Here is a 17,844-nt window from a genome sequence, read left to right as displayed (position 1 = left end):
TCCATATTGAAATGAAGCAGCTGTGTCTCTGCCCTTGTAATAGGACCGTCCTTGTGCACAGATATTTCTTTTCAACTGGGTTAATTACTGTCCAAGATATTACACGCCGTATGTGTTTGCGTGTGCAAGCAATATTATTTGTTATATTTAATTAAACGTTACATATACCCTGACGAAAAAAATATGCTCTAATAACGAGTTGCTAACGTTCCCATTCAGTTACGAAAACATCCAGTTTCTTCTTCAAATATATATAAAAAAAACTTCTACTGGTTATGCGAACATTAATTAAACATCCCATTATATATTTCATCAAACATTATGGGAATTTTACATTAGAATGTTCACATTCTGAAACGAACGAGTAGGCCTATTACAGCATTTCAAAAATGTAACACTCACTCACCCCCTTTCTTCCAGCCAGTGCAACTAAAACATTTCAGAAAAAAAACGGTCCTAAAACGCTCGTTTTTGTTCTAACATCTCGAGAACATAACGTATGTATGTGTGTGTGTGTGTGTGTGTGTGTGTGTATTATATATATATATAAAGACATCTAAATCTTTTTTTTTTTTTTTACTATTCTTCATTAGAGCAGCACTGATGTTCGCGACTGGAAAACAATCCGAGGAAATGCAGATGGTGTGCTTGAATGACAGATCCATTCATTAATATAGTCAGCAGGCCTATTTTGTTCTTCATTAACACAGTTCAAACTCTCTACACCTTGTCAGAAGAGGGATTGTTTTTATATTACGTGTTATTAATCAGTAAGGCTTTCAGTGACGCGCAGGCCCCGTCTTAACGATGCAACCTGAGACAGACGGAACACGGTCGATGACAATGTTGACAAGAAACTAAATTGGGCTGACAAATCCCTCGAGTGTTTATTGGTCTGTGACAGTGTGACATCACTTTACGACACAAGACTCGTGTGTGAATGGTGTTGGCTCTTTTTAACCTTTGTTTTCAGCTACAGAGGGTACAATCATTTATCAATACAATATCTGTTATGTTTTGAAACAATTTAATAGCATTTATAATAGCAATTAATAGCAATCTGATCAAGATTTTCAGTGCAAAAAGAGCCCGAGACCAGCTAACAATAACTGTTGTCATGCAGCGCCCTCTAGTGTTTAGGTAAATGATTACTAGTCTGGTTAAACGTTGCCTATGAATTAAATTACACCTTTTATTACCCCATCACACATGCAAAGTGGGAAAAAAAGCAAACACACAAAAGATTTAAACCCACAGTATATTTAAACTCTGTATCCTCAAAACAAACCACTCTTTGATCAGTTGTTATACGTCCACATTAATGTAACACAATACAGCAAGTCAAAATGTCAAATAATACATTAAAACAACAGGTACTTAAAAACAGTCTAAAAACTAGCTGACCAGACACCAAAAGAGCTCCCAAAAAGGATGCAAGTTTGGTTTCGTTACTTGAATCACAGAGAGAATGCGGCCAAGATAAATCAATACAAAACATTCCTGGAAAAAAATCTAGAGAGAAAAATCACTTTATCAAAAATGGGTAAAATATCAAAAGAAAATGTTTATAAAAATAGTTCGCCCCCTGTGGACAAACCCAAGTATAATGGGGAGTGAGTAACCTGTTTGAGATGATGACAGGAATCGGATCACGTCTTATTATTGCTCTTGTGATACATGATGCTTTAAAATTCATGATATTGTAGAAAGAACCAACCTGAGCACATAATACACCACAGAAAGAAATAGATCGCTTGATTCTTAATGCTTCTTTTTAGTCAATAACACAAATGATTCCTTCATGCAAGACATCAGACCTCCCTTTTATCTCTCACCCCCAAAACACCTACGCATCTCACAGCTCGGGGTGAGTCATGGGCCTCTATAATTAGACACGTTAAATATTTTATGAGAGACTGAGAAAAATAGACAGTTTTTTTTTCTTTCTTCTCCAAGCTTGTCAGACACTGAAAATACCTGCATTTGAGGTTAAAAATACATCAAGCGTGTTGCATTTTTTTTCCAAATGTGAAAAAAATGAGTACAAAGAGAAAGTGCAGTGTGAAACTACTTTTAAAACATGGATCTTGACAAAACAGGATTTAACAAAAACATGTTAATTTAATCCTTCAAATTTGGCTAACATGAACAAGTGGAGCTGAAGCTTAAGTGGTGAATGTAACGCAACTGCTTCTTTAGCCACTGAGGTATCTGGAGAAGACCTGATAAAGCTCCAGATCTGCATCTCTTTCCTCATAAAGTCATGACGTTAATACGGGTGAATGAATTACTGACTGATCGGGTTTAAAAAAAATGACAGCACCAATTGATTGACTCAATTTCACTTGAGCATCATTTAGACATGTCTCCAAGGTGAATAAGGTTGACATTCATTTATGCATTCATTGCTGTTTTGCTACCTCATGATATGCTAATATAACAATTGAAGTGAATTGATTCTGTAACGTGATGCAGGTTTGTAATAATCAGCATGTACTGGGCATAACATATGGACCCAAAGCTGACTGAAAGGCAAGTGCCACATTAACATTCAGAAAGCGTTATGAAACAACAGACGATAAAACAATTAAATCTCCCACTACGGTTTTAAACTTAGTATTTCTGCTGTAAGGTTTTTAAATAAAAAATCTTAAATTCTACAAATAACTGGAATGTGAGTTGGAATAAGAGCTAGTGACTGCTTCATTGCGTTTCTGTGTGATTTAAGGGGCATATGCTACCAAAATGTTTGATCATTATCTGACACCCAAACGGTGCCACAAGCATCCCCTCTAAACTGTTGTAGCTTGAAACACTCCATTCACATACTTTCAATCAAATGCAGATGGCATAATCATGACCGTATAACATGTTTTGTAGCTCGAAATAAGTCTAATTGGTTGATAAAAATGGATTTGTTTAATTAATAGAGATGATATATCAAGTACTGTATTTTCACAGCATTTTTTTTTTTTACTTCTGTCACCTCAACATGTACTGTAAACATGATGTGAGAGTCCATCAGTTTGGGTCACCAAGCCTGGCATTTTTCGTACTGGAGTATATGTACAGCTGACATTTTGTGTTTGAAGCAAACAGCAATTCTGATGGGATGCTCATGGCACCGCTCTGCCATTTAACTCTCCAGAGATTCAACGTGAGATTTGAAGATATTTCTGGTGAACTTTTCCTTCTTCTGTGGCAAACAGTAAGAAAAGCAAATAGGAAAACAATACACCATAAACCCATTACTCGATGATACACTGTTCTTTCGAGATCATGAAACTTTTACACTCATTTAGCATTTTAACAAGGTGGTAGTGTTCACTTATTTAGTGCTTGGACCATAAAACAGCCTACAATGGGACATACTGAGGGCTGTAGACAAATTTTTTTTTTTTTTAAATCTCTTGAGGCACTTTTTCCATTCAGATCACCTCAGGATTTGAACATTGCAATGGTCCCCTTGCATATCTGACTAATCAACATCCCAAATGACAGTACATTCTTAGTAATGCACCGATAGTGCATGTATGTGATGTCTACGTGACAACATCCAAAGCCCATGTAGTAGTGTTCATGCTATGAGAAAGAATTGTGTGAAAAGACTGTTAAAAAACTGTTCAGGAGGTGAGGATTTAGAAAATTTCACAAAAAGAAGTGCCAAACATGTGGCTAATCCCTGGCTGGAGAAAGGGGGTGAGTGAGTGTGAACGAGGAAGACAGATGGCAGAGGAATTAAAGACAATGACAGAGAGAGAGAGAGAGAGAGAGAGAGAGAGAGATGGCGAGATGGGAGGGGCACGCCCTATTGGGGGAAATTGTTCTGTTGCCGGCGTTTGGCAGACCTCAACTTCTCAAAGCGTGACTCCATCTCTTCCAGGACCTTAGGGGTGTACCGTACCACCAGCTTCACTGTACCCTGAGCAGCCTTCAACAGCTCCACAGCTTTCTCGTGGTGCTCTCCTTCTACACTCTGAAAGACATGCATTTTAAAAGTTCAATTTCAGTCAGACAATAGTCAAAAAATTCCAGGATAATGAGATCATAGCTTCAAATATATATGGATTAATCACGACTTCCATTTGGTGAAGCTCGATTATTCCCATGTATGTGAACGTACTTTGTGAGGCTTTTCAAATAATATAGGCACAAATGATTCAATGAATCTATTATTAAACACACTTATTAAAAATGATGTAATATCACAAATTATCTGTTAAGATAAAAGTGTTATTGTGAATCATGTGGGTCTGCAGGGCATTAGCTATGTACATACCACTCCATTAACGGAAAGCAGCTGGTCTCCTCTCTTCAGGCCTCCGTGTCGATCAGCGATGCCTCCAGGAATGATACGGGAGATGTAGATGGGTGAGTTTTGTTCCTTCCCACCCATGATGTTAAACCCCAGTCCCTCCTCTGTTTTTGGGAGCTCCACCACACGGGGGTGAGAATGTCCCTCGCTGGCTGCAAATGCAGCCACTGTAGCCTGGGAACCAAGCGAAAATGGCCGTAAATCAACCACTTATGGGTACCATTAACAGAATTTATTGTCTTGTATAAAAAGGGAATACTTATGTATTTACACAAATTCACAAACACATTGGGCCTCATTCATGAAACACGGGCAGAACAAATTTGTGTGTAAATCGTTCGTAAAGCCGCTCTGACGTAAATTTTTGGATTCACGGAAATCTTTGTATATTCAAAATGTTTGTTGGTACGAAAGAAATTTACATCTCCTCCCTACCACGTGTAAATGGTGCGTAAAACATTTGAACTGTTTGTGTTCTAATTTAGGCAAACTGATTGCATAGCATCAGGGACGTCACTAGGATTGAAAGACTGGGGGGGCTTAGCCCCCAGGGTATTTGTAACTTTGCAAAATCTTTGCACTCCCATCTAGAGCTACACTTACGTCAACAACCAGTCAAGAAACCAAGATGTTAACAAGTAAAACGTGACAGACATATCCTCTTCTTCCCTTTCTACTCTTTTAAAGAAAAGTGACTGTAATGTTAGCTTTTAGACACATCAAAGCTGCATGGGGGAATTTACTTAGGCCAGACTTTGCTCCTGATGCGTTACTATAAGCAATGACTTAAATGCTATCTGTCTGCTCATGTAAATGTATGAAAAAGTAATAGCATACTATAATTAATTCCTCTCTATATAAGATAAGTTGTCCACAGAATGCTATTTAATTACACAGAACCGCATGTATTCAACCCATGTTTTAGCTAAAATACAAATCCTACAGCTAAACCTAAACCTACAGCTTTACTCTGTACAATAGCCTAATGACATAACATTATTTAATATTTGAATCACAGCTTATATTGTGTTTTGACATCGACAACCCAAGTGCATTTTACCTCAAACTTGCGACTAGTTAACTTTCTAAAGTAGGTCCACATCTCGGGTCGACATTAACACACTGACAAAATTATATTCTGAATTAAAAATATTTTATACCACTTTTTAATGTGTGATTGTGTAAAGGTGTTCACGAGATACCAACCTTTCGCGAACTTGCTTTCAACGTCGAACACTCGTTCTCAAGAAGACAGCGGTGTGTGTGTGTGTGTGTGTGTGTGGGGCGCGCGTGAGTAAGAAACGCAGCGAAAGGAATTGCAGCTGAACGTTATTTGCTCTATGAAAGACATTGATAAAGACGAAAACTAAGGACATTTAATCTATCATTTTATTTTAGTTAGTTTTGCCAAACACATTACAGATTTGGTTAGTTATCGTTTTTTTTTTTGTAATGCCTCTTTATAGTGTTGGGTCCGAGTCCACCTTTGTCGAGTTCGAGTCAAGTCCAAGTCTTAAACAATCAAGTCCGAGTCCAAGTCCGAGTCCAAAAGGGGCCGAGTTGGACTCAAGTCCGAGTTCTTATCGACCGAGTCCGAGTCGAGTCCGCCCGAGTCCAGAGTGTAATTAAATTGAAAAAAGATTAAAATTTGTATCTTCTATTAATATTTTAAACTTTCAACCCATTAAACCAATGGCAATATAAAATTAAACAAAAAATACCACTATAACATCTAGCCATTGCCATTTAAAATTTTTATTTTGTGAACAGATCAACTAGTTTCCAATCAAAAATGGTTTCAAACCATCAGAATGGACATAGATATACTGTATGTAGAACTTTTATAATTACAAGTGCAAGAAAAACACAAATTAACCTGTTTTATTGTATTTAAATTGTTTAATGCCTCTGGTATCACCAAATTCTTATGTTTAGGGGTGGGCGATATTAAAATCTTATTTCACGATAATGATATATTTTCTCAAGTAGGATTATTCAAGTAAGAATAAATACTATAGAAATTGAATTAAACAATTACATTTAAAATAAAACAAACTTCACTGTATTACATGTACAGTGATTCTTATTAAATTTACTAGAGTGAGTGAGTGAGTGAGTGAGTGAGTGAGTGAGTGAGTGAGTGAGTGAGTGAGTGAGTGAGTGAGTGAGTGAGTGAGTGAGTGAGTGAGTGAGTGAGTGAGTGAGTGTGCGAGTGTGTGAGTGAGTGAGTGAGTGAGTGAGCGAGTGTGTGAGTGAGTGAGTGAGTGAGTGATTTTCTCTTTGTCTTTTGTTGTTTTATTAACATTAAAGGGATAGTTCACTCAAAAATTAAAATTCTGTCATCGATTACTCGCGCTCAAGTTGTTTTACACATTAATAAAGTTCTTTCTTCAGTTGGACATAAAATATATTTTGGAGAATGTCGGAAACCAACCAGTTGGTCCCATTGTAGGAAATAATAATATGGATGTCAATGACTACCATTCAACTGTTTGTGTTCAACAGAAGAAATGAATACAGGTTTGGAACAATATTAGAGTGAGTAAATAATGACATAATTTTAGAGGTGAACTGTCCCTTTAAGGACAAGCGGCAGCGTGTTCACTAGGCTGCGCTGCTGTTAATTTAAGACCTCTACACATCTAATATACAGACACCCGCCGATTTTACTTTCACTTTAGACATAACTGACTGTGTTTATGTTAACCTTGTGTGTATTTGACAGTATTAGTGCAGTAAGACTACTTAGTCCAGTAATCACGTGTGTTTGACAGGCTTTTAGTGCGCGCGCTCAGCGCATGTTAACACAGTGCACAAGCACGCGAATGAAACGTTTAACCAGCAAGGCTCATATCAGCGCGTAGACTCACAGGCACACTCAAACAGAGCCAAAATAAACTGAGAGAAATATTTCAAAAATGTATTTATTCGAAATTAATTAAATCGAAAACGAAAAGAAAAAAAAACGCAATTCCCAAGCGTGTATTCAAGATATTCAACAGTACCGAACGGTTCAATATTATATTAAGAATTGTGACGTCCATAGTATGCACACAAGAATCCGATATATATCGTCATATCACCCAGCCCTAAGTTATTTGGATTTAAGTTGGTATTAAAAGTTATAATAAGCAACTTACATTTCTCTAGGTTTTCTTTGAACATGTCGGTAGAAAGTCGTGCCAGACACATCAGTTGATTTGCAATCCGCAGAGTGCTTCTTTTTACTGGATTTCTTGCAAAAAAATTCTTTATGATTTTCAAAAGCAAAACAAATTATTGCTGACTCTGAAGACATTGTCCTAGCCACGCATTGCATCCGTGTGATGTGTGTATTGTCTGCAAGCATAAGATGATGCTACTGCTGCCTGCCGGTGTGGTGCAGTAAAATCACAAGCGGGGAGACGTTCATTAATTTCTTATCTTAGTTTTATGGCGGTTTTGTTGTTACACATGACTCGGACTCGACTGCACTCGGGACATTTTCCGAGTCCAAAATGTCCAAGTCCGAGTCAAGTCCGAGTACAAATTCACCCGAGTGCGTGACAAGTCCGAGTTCATTCAAAATTGGACTCGAGTCCGGACTCGAGTCCGAGTCCAAGTCCGAGTACCCCAACTCTACCTCTTTATTTTACAGTTAATTGCAGTAGCGCTCCGGTTTGCACGCTCTGAAAGCTGGCACAGTTCACACCAATGCAACGAGACGCGGTGCATCATCTTCATAGCACAAGGACTCTTTGTACTTCTGTCCAACTTCCGACTTTTCGGCTATTTTTTGTAGCTGGATATATATAATTTGTTGCATCTAAATATGAATGAGGATACGGTTATTGATAAATCTAATTGTTATTGTTGTTCTTATTATCATTTAGGGGGGCTTAGGAACATTTTGGGGTAGCTTCAGCCCCCCTAAAATAGGCCTAACGACGTCCCTGCATAGCATTTTGATGCACTATGAATATTTCAAGAGTTGATTTGCCCCGTCTTTTTATTTTTTTTAACTTCAATATTGGGTCACTGTCACTTTTTACCCAGCCATCCAATCACAGTGGAGGAGGGGCGGGACAAAAACTTCACAGACCAAGCATCCCACTTGTACACCGACTTAACAACAATAATGGAGAAGTTAAAACATCATTTTTATATTCAGTAATATTCTTCAAAATGAGATACTAGCAACACATTATTGCCATGGATATTCTGTATCATAGCAACCACAGTATCTCAGCTTGAAAAACGCTGCCCTTGCAAAGCACTTTCAAGCGCCACCCGCTGGCCATTTTCAGAAGAGCACCAGGCATTTTTTAGTTGGATAAAATACTTTGGTGGACACACAATAATTTAATATTTATTGCTAGGCATATGGCCAATTAGTCTCTAGCATTTATGCAAAATATTGGAGCCAAACCTGAGAAAGAATTCCAGAAGATTCCATAGTGTTCCTAGCCCCGTCTTTGCAGTTGTAACTCATGGGCGGGGATTATGCTAATTATGAATGAGCGTGCACGCGCGTCCCATTTACGAATGTTTTTAATCCGTGGTACACAAAGCGTTTGTGAATCTGTAGTAGATTTTTCGTAAAGGTCCTTTTTACACGTAAATTATGATATATATATATATATATATAAATCTCTTTCTCTCTCTCATATATATATATATATATATATATATACATAATGATTTATTTAGGAAATTTGATAAATGTCAGTAAACATGTATGATGTTACAAATAAATGCTGTTCTTTTGAACGTTCCATTAATCAAAAATGTTCATCTGAAAAAAAAAATGTATTATAGTGTCCTCAGAAATATTAAGCAGCACAACCGTATTCAACATTGATAATAAGAAATGTCATATTAGAATGATTTTCTGAAGAATCATGTGACACTGAAGACGGAAGTAATAGTTGCTGAAAATTGAGCATAGCCATCAAAAGGAACATTACATTTTAAAATAGTTTAAAATAGAAAACATTAGAATCTATTTTTCCTGTATTTTTGTTCCAAGGCTGGCTTGGTGAACATTAGGGAGTCGTTTCAAAAACCTTTTATAAAAAGTTCCCCAAATGTTTCAATGGTAGTGTATGAATAAATATACTATTTATTATATAATAGAAAACTGAAAATGGCCACATGCCACAAATAAGTTGCTTGTGTGGTGTTATAGAAGGCATTACAACCAAGCCAGTCAGATAATGAGATTGACTGTCTGTCAATGTTCACACTAAAAAAGGTATACAGAGTCTTACCTTTGCTGTTGCATTCGCCCTCACTTCTGGACTGCTGTTTATGTCCACTGTCTCATAAACATGCTCATATACCTGAAAATGACACAAATACAGTATATGGTTGTCCTCTGATAAACTATCCAGGTAAATAAACACAGACGTACAATTTGAGCCAGATTTCCAGAACCTGAGGCAGTTTCCCAGATTCTTCTCAGAAGTAAACTAAATTACTTGTAAATCGTAACTCGCCCTTAAAAAGCAGTTTCAATTAAATAACATTAGTCTGTATCAGATCTTCAATGGACAGCCACCATTAACAGAGCAACTGTGTATTAGACCGGCTGTAGTCGGTGACTGGAAAGCCACACCATTAAGAGGCTACAGTATCAAATCAATCTCTTTAAATGGCTTGCTCTTGATGCTTTAGCACATATTAAACCTCTATTCCATCTTCCATTTAGGACCGTTGTTATAAGTCCACCCACATGCCTCAGCATTCAACTGCGAGTCATGCGTTTTTATCTGAGAATCAAGCAAGCATTCAGAGGTTCAGCGCAAGTGTAAATGTTTAAGAGGCGAAGCTGTTGAGTTACTAATTCAAAATCGTAGAACACATAACTCAAGCACCATTACAAGCAACAACCTAAATAAGCATTTCTGGAGAAAACATGTGGCCTTGGAGTCAAGTAAGTAAACATGCAAAATATAGACTATAGATAGTTTTGTCCATCCAGAGACTGGGTTTATTAAGTCTGTGTAGGCACAGATATAAGTGACGGCACGGAAGCAAGTTAAACTTTCCTGGAGTTTCAGTGAACTAATGATGCATTTTCAAGACTTATACACACACACACACACACACACACAGGGAGAAAGAAAAAAAACTGTTGAGACTATAAAAAGTGCTAGAAAAAAACCCTACATTTAGGCACTTGAACTATAATACTAGTACTCACTATAATAATTTACAATGGTTTTTACTAGTAATGAATAATTAATTATCCACATTACATCCGTATTTGTTTTTTTTGCAGAGTTTGTATTAAACTGATCAAAAGTGATAGTAATGATACAAAATATTTTCATTTTAAATAAATGCTGTTCTTTTGAATGCTCAACACTATTAAACACCAATAATAATAATTTAAAAAAATTGAGCAGCAAATTATCATATTAGAATGATTACTGAAGGATCATGTGACACTGAAGAATGATGCTGAACATTAGGGGTGTGCGACATTGACCAAAAAAAAGGATCTCTCTATTTTCTGGGATTTTATTGATAATGATAATTAGACGATATATTATGGGGATTTTTTTACCTTATAAAGCCATTTTTTTCTAACCTAATTATATATACAGTGGTGGCCAAAATGATTAGAACACTTGGCATCTTGGGAGTCATCTTATTGGGCCTGGATTTATTTTCCAAGAGGACAATGACTCGAAACATTCTTGTAACTATTGCCAAAACTACCTGCGATGGAAGGAATCTGCTGGAACATTGAAAATGAGGGACTGGCCCCCTCAAAGTCCGGAACTCAACCCCATCGAGCACATTTGGGGAGATCTATTTGATCTATTGTTCATTCAAAGGAAAGCCTTTGGCTTCAGTTGCAGAAGAGATGGGATAACATTAGTGTTGAAGTTCTCAGAGGAAATATATTGACACAAATATATATTATATGAAACAAATTTTTATTTTTATTTGATTTAGACATTATTAGAACAGAATTTTAAATTGATCAGTTACCAGACATAACATGAAAATAATTAACACAAAAGAATGATCCCAGTCCCGGAGGCAAAAAAAGGTGGATCGGACGACACTTAGTTGTAACTGAACATACCCAATCAACCATACACATACTAAAATCATTCTTAGATTGTTGCTGAAAATTCAGTTTATAAATGGACAAAATGATTTAAGATGAGTGCCTAGACTCATAGAAAGTATTAGGAGTATGATGTTCTTTATTAACTGACTTTCACAGAGCCTCTTCAAATCATTCCACAAATCTGTGCTTCAGAAACCCCTGCTTTATTCTAGGCTCCCACGCAAGGCGAAGAACAGCATCTCTGCTGAGAGCATCACTTGTGCTGAGACTTCAGAGTCTTCAGTGAGCACGACAGATGACCAAGCAGCAGGGAGGAGACCAGTCAAGTGCCAACAGTCTTAGATTCACTACATGGGCAACAGAACACTAGTTTTATGCCCAGTCTGAAACAGACAAATGGATGGATGCTATTTGTGGACATCAGAATCAATATCCAGTATCCAGTCTACTAACTACCCATGAGCACTTTGTCATAGTGATGAGAGCATTTTCCGTCATAAGCCAAGTATTTGGCCGGGAAAAAAAGGGGTTGGTGATAGAGGATGAAACAACTTCCGTCTGCTCTCTTTTTTTATTTGCCGGTCTATGTCATTCTTTGGCACCAGCATCACACCCTTGCTGTTTTATTTTTCCAGCATCAAGCACCTTACTCATTCATAATTGTGTTGATCATTTTGTATTTGTGCGCACAGGTTTAGTTCTCAAAAAAAAAAAAAAAACTAAATCGGCCTAATTCATAACACGTTCATTCGCACATTAATTTTTCTTAACCTTGTTCTAATGTTAATGAATTTGAAGTATTCTAAATAAGTGTTAGATAGTGTAAGATTTTTTCCAGAAATAAAATGCATTATTATCTCGTCTCAGGGGGATATGAGGGGGGAAATTACGATAATTCGAATATACTACTGGGTTTCTACTGATACAAAGCTTAATGCTTTGCTAATGCTTTGATATCGATACTACGGTATAAGATTGTGGTACCGTACCAAAGCCAAAATGTGACAAATTAAAAAGTCTTGCTGTCCCAACAGAGCAAAATTCCACAGTATATCACAATTTTACAAATTAACTGTTTTGAAGTTTAAAAAATTATAAAATAAAGACACAATATTATTGTGTTTTTGTGAGCAATCACTGCATCACTTCTGAATATCACTATTCAAATCCTGAATAAATCACAAACACAGTGTTGTGAAGGACAACCAAAATCATCATGGGCAACCAAATGGCCTAAAATTTCAATTAATCAACAGTCGATTAATTGTCGATAAGAATTTAATCGATAAAACTTAAATGATGGTAAATGTTTAGACTGCGTAATTTTAAGGTGCATGCAGCTCATGCGCAAAACATGTACAGCAGATGCACAAGGAAAAATAAAGCGAGCGTGCAGTAGTTACGTATTCTAAGAGTATTAAAGGTGTCATGAATTGGCTTTTTTATTTTTTAACTGTTGTCTGATGTCAAATTATGACGTTTGCGTGGATTTTTACATTCAAAAACATCATAATGAATAAGTAATAGGCTATAGGCACTGAAGACTTGGAAGTAAACGCCCACGGCTAGGATTGGATAAGATTTGCATATTATAATGAGCTTCTGCTCCCCTGTCAGTGACAGCGTGTGGCAAACGGAATGAATCGCCCAGCCCACAGCCAGGGCTCGCAAAATGTCTTTATCAAACAAACACAATAATTTATCTCTCATCCACCCGCGATTGATTGGAATGTTATTTCTGTATCATTTCACTCGATCATCAGTGAATATAACCGTGAACCATACACACACACACGCATCTGAAAAGCACATATATAGCCCTGGGACATTGGGCTTTGCGAGCTGGCGTTACAAGTCCGAGTCTGATCACGAATGAACCATTAACACCTTCTCCAGCCTGTGACAGCGTGCTAAGGTATGTAATCAATAGATATCAAACGATCTGTAACAATGCAATACTAACACACATAAAGTGTGTTGCACCTGTCAGATCCAATATAGAAGGCACAGCATTGTGTTTTAATCTCAATATGTCTGCAAATCCAGTCTCGACCTCTATCTTGTTTGCAATTGATTCTGCATCGTTTAGCTCCACGAGTCGGTGGGCGGGCATGAGGTGGCGCTTCTGCTTCCTACTACATCAGTGGTTGACATATTGTGAGAGCTCTTGTTTTCTGGGCCTGGTGTCTATAAAAGCTTTTCTTTGACTAACAAGGATGTTTTCGGCTCTGAAACTTACAGGATATTCTTATATCACGATGAACTTTTATATACCAAAGGCTCAAAGGAAAGTTGATTTCTCAATTCATCACCCCTTTAATGTCTTCAAGCCATGCAATGGATTAGTTAGGCTAGCCGTTTACTTCAAAACATAATTAACCAAGGGTCCAAAAATCCCCCCAAACTTACTGAACATAAGAACTACTTACTTAAATGCCACAATAAAAGTGTATAGAATACACAACAAGTAATAATATCCTGGTTGATGAGTAATGATCTTCGAGCGCTGCTTCAGATATGTGCTCCTATTCTATGGCACATAGCAAAGCAGCATGTCATGTCACTCTGTGATCTACGCATTATCTTATGTCATGTTTGGGCACCTGCTCTAAATAAAGATATGTGATCTACTATAGTTTATTAAAGGAACACTCCACTATTTTTTAATATATACTCATTTTCCAGCTCCCCTAGAGTTAAAAACTTGAGTTTTACCATTTTCGAATCCATTCAAACAACCTCCGGGTCTGGCGGTAGCACTTGTAGCATAGCTTAGCATAGATCATTGAATCTGATTAGACCGTTAGCATCTCGCTCAAAAAAATGACCAAAGAGTTGATGATTTTCTTATTTAAAACTTGACTCTTCTGTAGTTACATTGTGTACTAAGACCGACGGAAAATGAAAAGTTAAGAAAAGATATGGCTAGGAACTATACTCTCATTCCTGCGTAATAATCAAGGAAATTTGCTGCCGTACCATGGGTGCAGCAGCGCAATGATATTATGCAGTGCCTGAAAATAGTCCCCAGTACACTACCTGTGCAGGCAGGACATTGTCATGTTGGTTTTGTTGACGGAAGGTAGCCTATTTTCAGGTTTTGCAAAGTTACAAACAAAAACGTGCCACAAAAGCATCATGTGTTTACCGTTTACACGTACGTGAGATCTTTTCAACAATATTTGACACAAGTCTATATGTTAATGCATGATGATTATACAGATCTAATTTTCATTTAAAGCAGTTATTTTTTTAGCCATGAAAATAGAGCACTTCTAATATGTCAGCAAATTTAAAAGCGCTTAAGGTTTGGTCATATTCCCTATATACACTGTAAATCCAAGCTTCTAAGCTTTGAAATTGCACCCATGTTGTGTTAGTTAAAAAAAGTGGTTAAGTAGCGTGATAACTTATCAGTGCCCGGTTAAGGTTAATGATTAATCGATCAATTGATCGTTCGTTTTAACAACAATCTATTATGGGAATTTATGCAAGTTGACATCCCTAGTTTGATTCTGGACCAGATTTGCTAGGGTCAGAAACAACAACTTCTACACAGATGGATGAGGTAAAACAGTCCCCACTTTTTACACTCACGCGGGCTACAAGATTACATAAGAACTCGCATTTCATTTGAATGCATGAATGTGATGCTGGCACACTTACCTCCCGTACGGCATTGCAGAACTCACTCTGCAAAACCCTCTGCAATGCCTGCAGCTTCTGGGGAGGCACTTCCCCTGTTCTCTGGAGCTTGTCCAGCAGCTCAATAGCACGAGATATGTCTGTAGAAGAACATATGCAAAACAGTGAGGGCAAGACTAAGACCAAGGATAGTCATTTGCATCATGCCATCTGGAGATGTTGTGTTTGGCTTAACAACTATGCCTAATAAATAACATTAAATGCTCAAGTAGGACTGAGTATTTCAAATTTTATTTCCATAAAAACAAATGTGTTCACCCTCATATGTTTTTATTAGATGCTTGTTTTACATGGACTGCTATCAAATTTCTCTAGAAGGAATATCCTTTGTTAATCAATCTGAAAACTCATATAACTTCTGGATGAAAGAGACATGTAAATACATTGCATAGCTTTCAGCTTCAGCCACATAACTAACTTAAGTTAACTAATGCGCCGAATAACTTTGTAGGGACAAATACAGATACGAATATCAAAATAACAATAGACCTCTGAATATCATCATAAATCAGCGCTTTTGCTAATCTACTAGCCAACGTTCACCCTTCACAATATTAAGCCCCATAAACTGTCAGTCGGACAACAAATAAGATGCTGTCTATTCGGATTTCACTGGAAGATTGTACTAAACCACTAGAAACAATGAAATACTGTACACTGACATTTAATACTAAACAGTGACCTGGAGTGACCATGCTAACAGTGGTCACAAAAGATTACTCACTCTGACAGCTAAGTTTTGCTTTCATTGAATGTAAACACGCGCTTTAACATCAGACAAAATGGTTCATACTTCACATTTTATACGCTTTTAGGCGTCGCGGTGTTTATTGAATATTATTAATGATTTGATACAATGAATGGGAGTTAGCTCGCTGTCGTCTACTAATCCATCCTCATGAAGTGACAGCGGGGTGTTAAGAGCAAAAAGCGTTATTTACACAACCTCCTGAGCATTGCATTTAACAGAAAGTATTTCAGCGAGCGGTTTACCTCTTTCCAGACGCACAGGTTCTCCTAAAGAGGCCATTTTAGCCCTGGTTATTGAGTTTGCGTTTGGCGAAAGCTCCAGACTCGCGTCTCGGCTGCTGTGTTTGTTGCTGTTAGCTAGCTAGCTGCTCAGCTTAAGCGCTGTGGCTAATGTAAAGAGATTACAGGACGAGTCAAGAGCGTCATCCGTGCGCGGCTTCTGTGCAGACACTTTGCAAACCACAACAAACAAAACTTCATTATGAGCAGCCCAATGAAATATGCTTATATTATATATTAGGAATATATAATATATTTAAGTAGTAAATAATATAAATACAGCTAAAGGATACTCTTTGGCACTACCTTCTTTACAGTGGAGTTGCAGCAATACCTTTAGCAGTGATACAGCAGGGCATCTGACTTGGTTTATATATAAGTTATTACTGTTACTATATTAACACAAACTCAAAATTCAAATGAATTTGGACGCATCCTTTCAGTAGAATATATAGTCCCTGAGCCGGTTGCAACTGCTAACCCTGATAAAAAAAAAATCCAGCATTGCTGGTCACCAGCATAAGGTATGCACGCTGGGACCAACATGGGATGCTGGTTGCTGGTCCCCAACATGGGATTCTGGTGGTTGATGATTTGCTGGTTCCCAACATGTGATGCTGGTTGCTGATTTGCTGGTCCCCATGGGATGCTGGTGTGTGCTGGTGGACCAGTGTTGTCTCTTGGGCGCAAGTATGATCCCAGCAAGACCACAAAACAAAACTTGCATATGTGTTACATATCACGTTTCTTGTTTGTTCATAGTTAAATAAAGACAATTTTCGAAATAGATTTTAATAAATAATTTAATAAATTAAAATGCATGTTGCTGGTTACATGTTTAATGGTAGGCTACACAGTAAAATCCTCTGTGTTAAACAATCACTGCTCAGTTTTTATATGGTCCCAATCTATAGAACAAAAGTAACACTGAAGCAGTGTAGCAGTGAAATAAAATAGACACTCTACAAGTGATGATTGACCATTAGTGATAACACCTGCGGTTAACAAGCAGAAGTCAACTGCATGATCTCACCAGAGGATGCAGCTCCAAAATCATTATCACCATGTTCGCGTACTATAAACCATTTTGGCTTTACTTTTTCCATATGGTACATGTAAGTTGTTGAAGTCTCTGTTACGATGATTAGAGTTCCCTTTAGTTGGGAACTTGGTCCTTGACTTTGGTTGAATTCATTCTCTTTTAGCAATTGATGAAAGTGCATGCTATTGTCAACAATATTTCATGCTCCTTACTGCAGTGACACCTTTTATTTACTATGTGCACTTTTTTGAATCAGTGACTAACCGCTGGATTTTGACACAAGTTCCCAAATGAGCAAGTTTTATTTTTGAACTTTCATTCAAGTTGCTATTAACCCACTTAATGATAGTTAATGTTAATTATATAGTCCCATTGAAAGAGCTCTTCTCATATGTTATTGAACAAACTGCTTATGATTATGCTGTTTTTAGGCAATTGTCTTTGTTTTCATCTAAATGTAGAGAACACAAGTTTCACCATTTTTCAATTTTTACTTTGTTATTCAAAACTTCAGATTACATTTATTAATAATAGAATCAATCATAACTAAAACATGTTTTCTTCAGTTATATACTTTCAACAGAGGGAGCAAAAGGGCTAATAGGGCTGTCAAGCGATAATTTAAAAAATATATAATTAATAACATGATTAAGCCTATCCATGTCACACAGTACAGTTAGGGTGATA

General features: G+C 37.1%; 1 protein-coding gene across 2 annotated transcripts; it reads right to left on the bottom strand.

The window, feature by feature from the left end:
- Positions 1–1,025: 1,025 nt before the first annotated feature.
- lin7c (lin-7 homolog C (C. elegans)) lies at positions 1,026–16,221 on the bottom strand. Of its 2 annotated transcripts, XM_079811078.1 has the most exons (6): positions 16,080–16,221; positions 15,048–15,166; positions 9,565–9,636; positions 4,280–4,489; positions 3,849–3,976; positions 1,026–3,196 (listed from the first exon to the last, which is right to left on the bottom strand). In XM_079811078.1, the coding sequence occupies exons 1-6, from the start codon at positions 16,114–16,116 to the stop codon at positions 3,022–3,024; spliced, it is 741 nt and encodes a 246-aa protein (XP_079667204.1). In that variant the 5' UTR covers positions 16,117–16,221; the 3' UTR covers positions 1,026–3,021. The 2 variants fall into 2 exon arrangements, with proteins under 2 accessions (XP_079667204.1, XP_079667205.1); XM_079811079.1 differs by lacking the exon at positions 1,026–3,196 and having other exon boundaries at positions 3,404–3,976.
- Between the last annotated feature and the right edge of the window lie 1,623 nt (positions 16,222–17,844).

The sequence above is a fragment of the Gobio gobio genome, assembly GCF_949357685.1.
Source record: "Gobio gobio genome assembly, chromosome: 2".
In the NCBI taxonomy this organism is placed as follows: Eukaryota; Metazoa; Chordata; class Actinopteri; order Cypriniformes; family Gobionidae; genus Gobio; species Gobio gobio.
Note: the sequence above shows the minus strand (reverse complement) of the source record. Positions and strands in the feature narration are given on the sequence as shown.

Bases quoted from the DNA above. Each gene is read 5' to 3' on its own strand.
- lin7c (XM_079811078.1), bottom strand. From the start codon at position 16,116: ATGGCCTCTTTAGGAGAACCTGTGCGTCTGGAAAGAG. The intron at 4,490-9,564 runs GTAAGACTCTGT...CTTGGTTCCCAG, and splicing joins GGGCGAATGCAACAGCAAAG to GCTACAGTGGCTGCATTTGC. The intron at 3,197-3,848 runs GTCTGCCAAACG...TGTTTGCCACAG, and splicing joins TCACGCTTTGAGAAGTTGAG to AAGAAGGAAAAGTTCACCAG.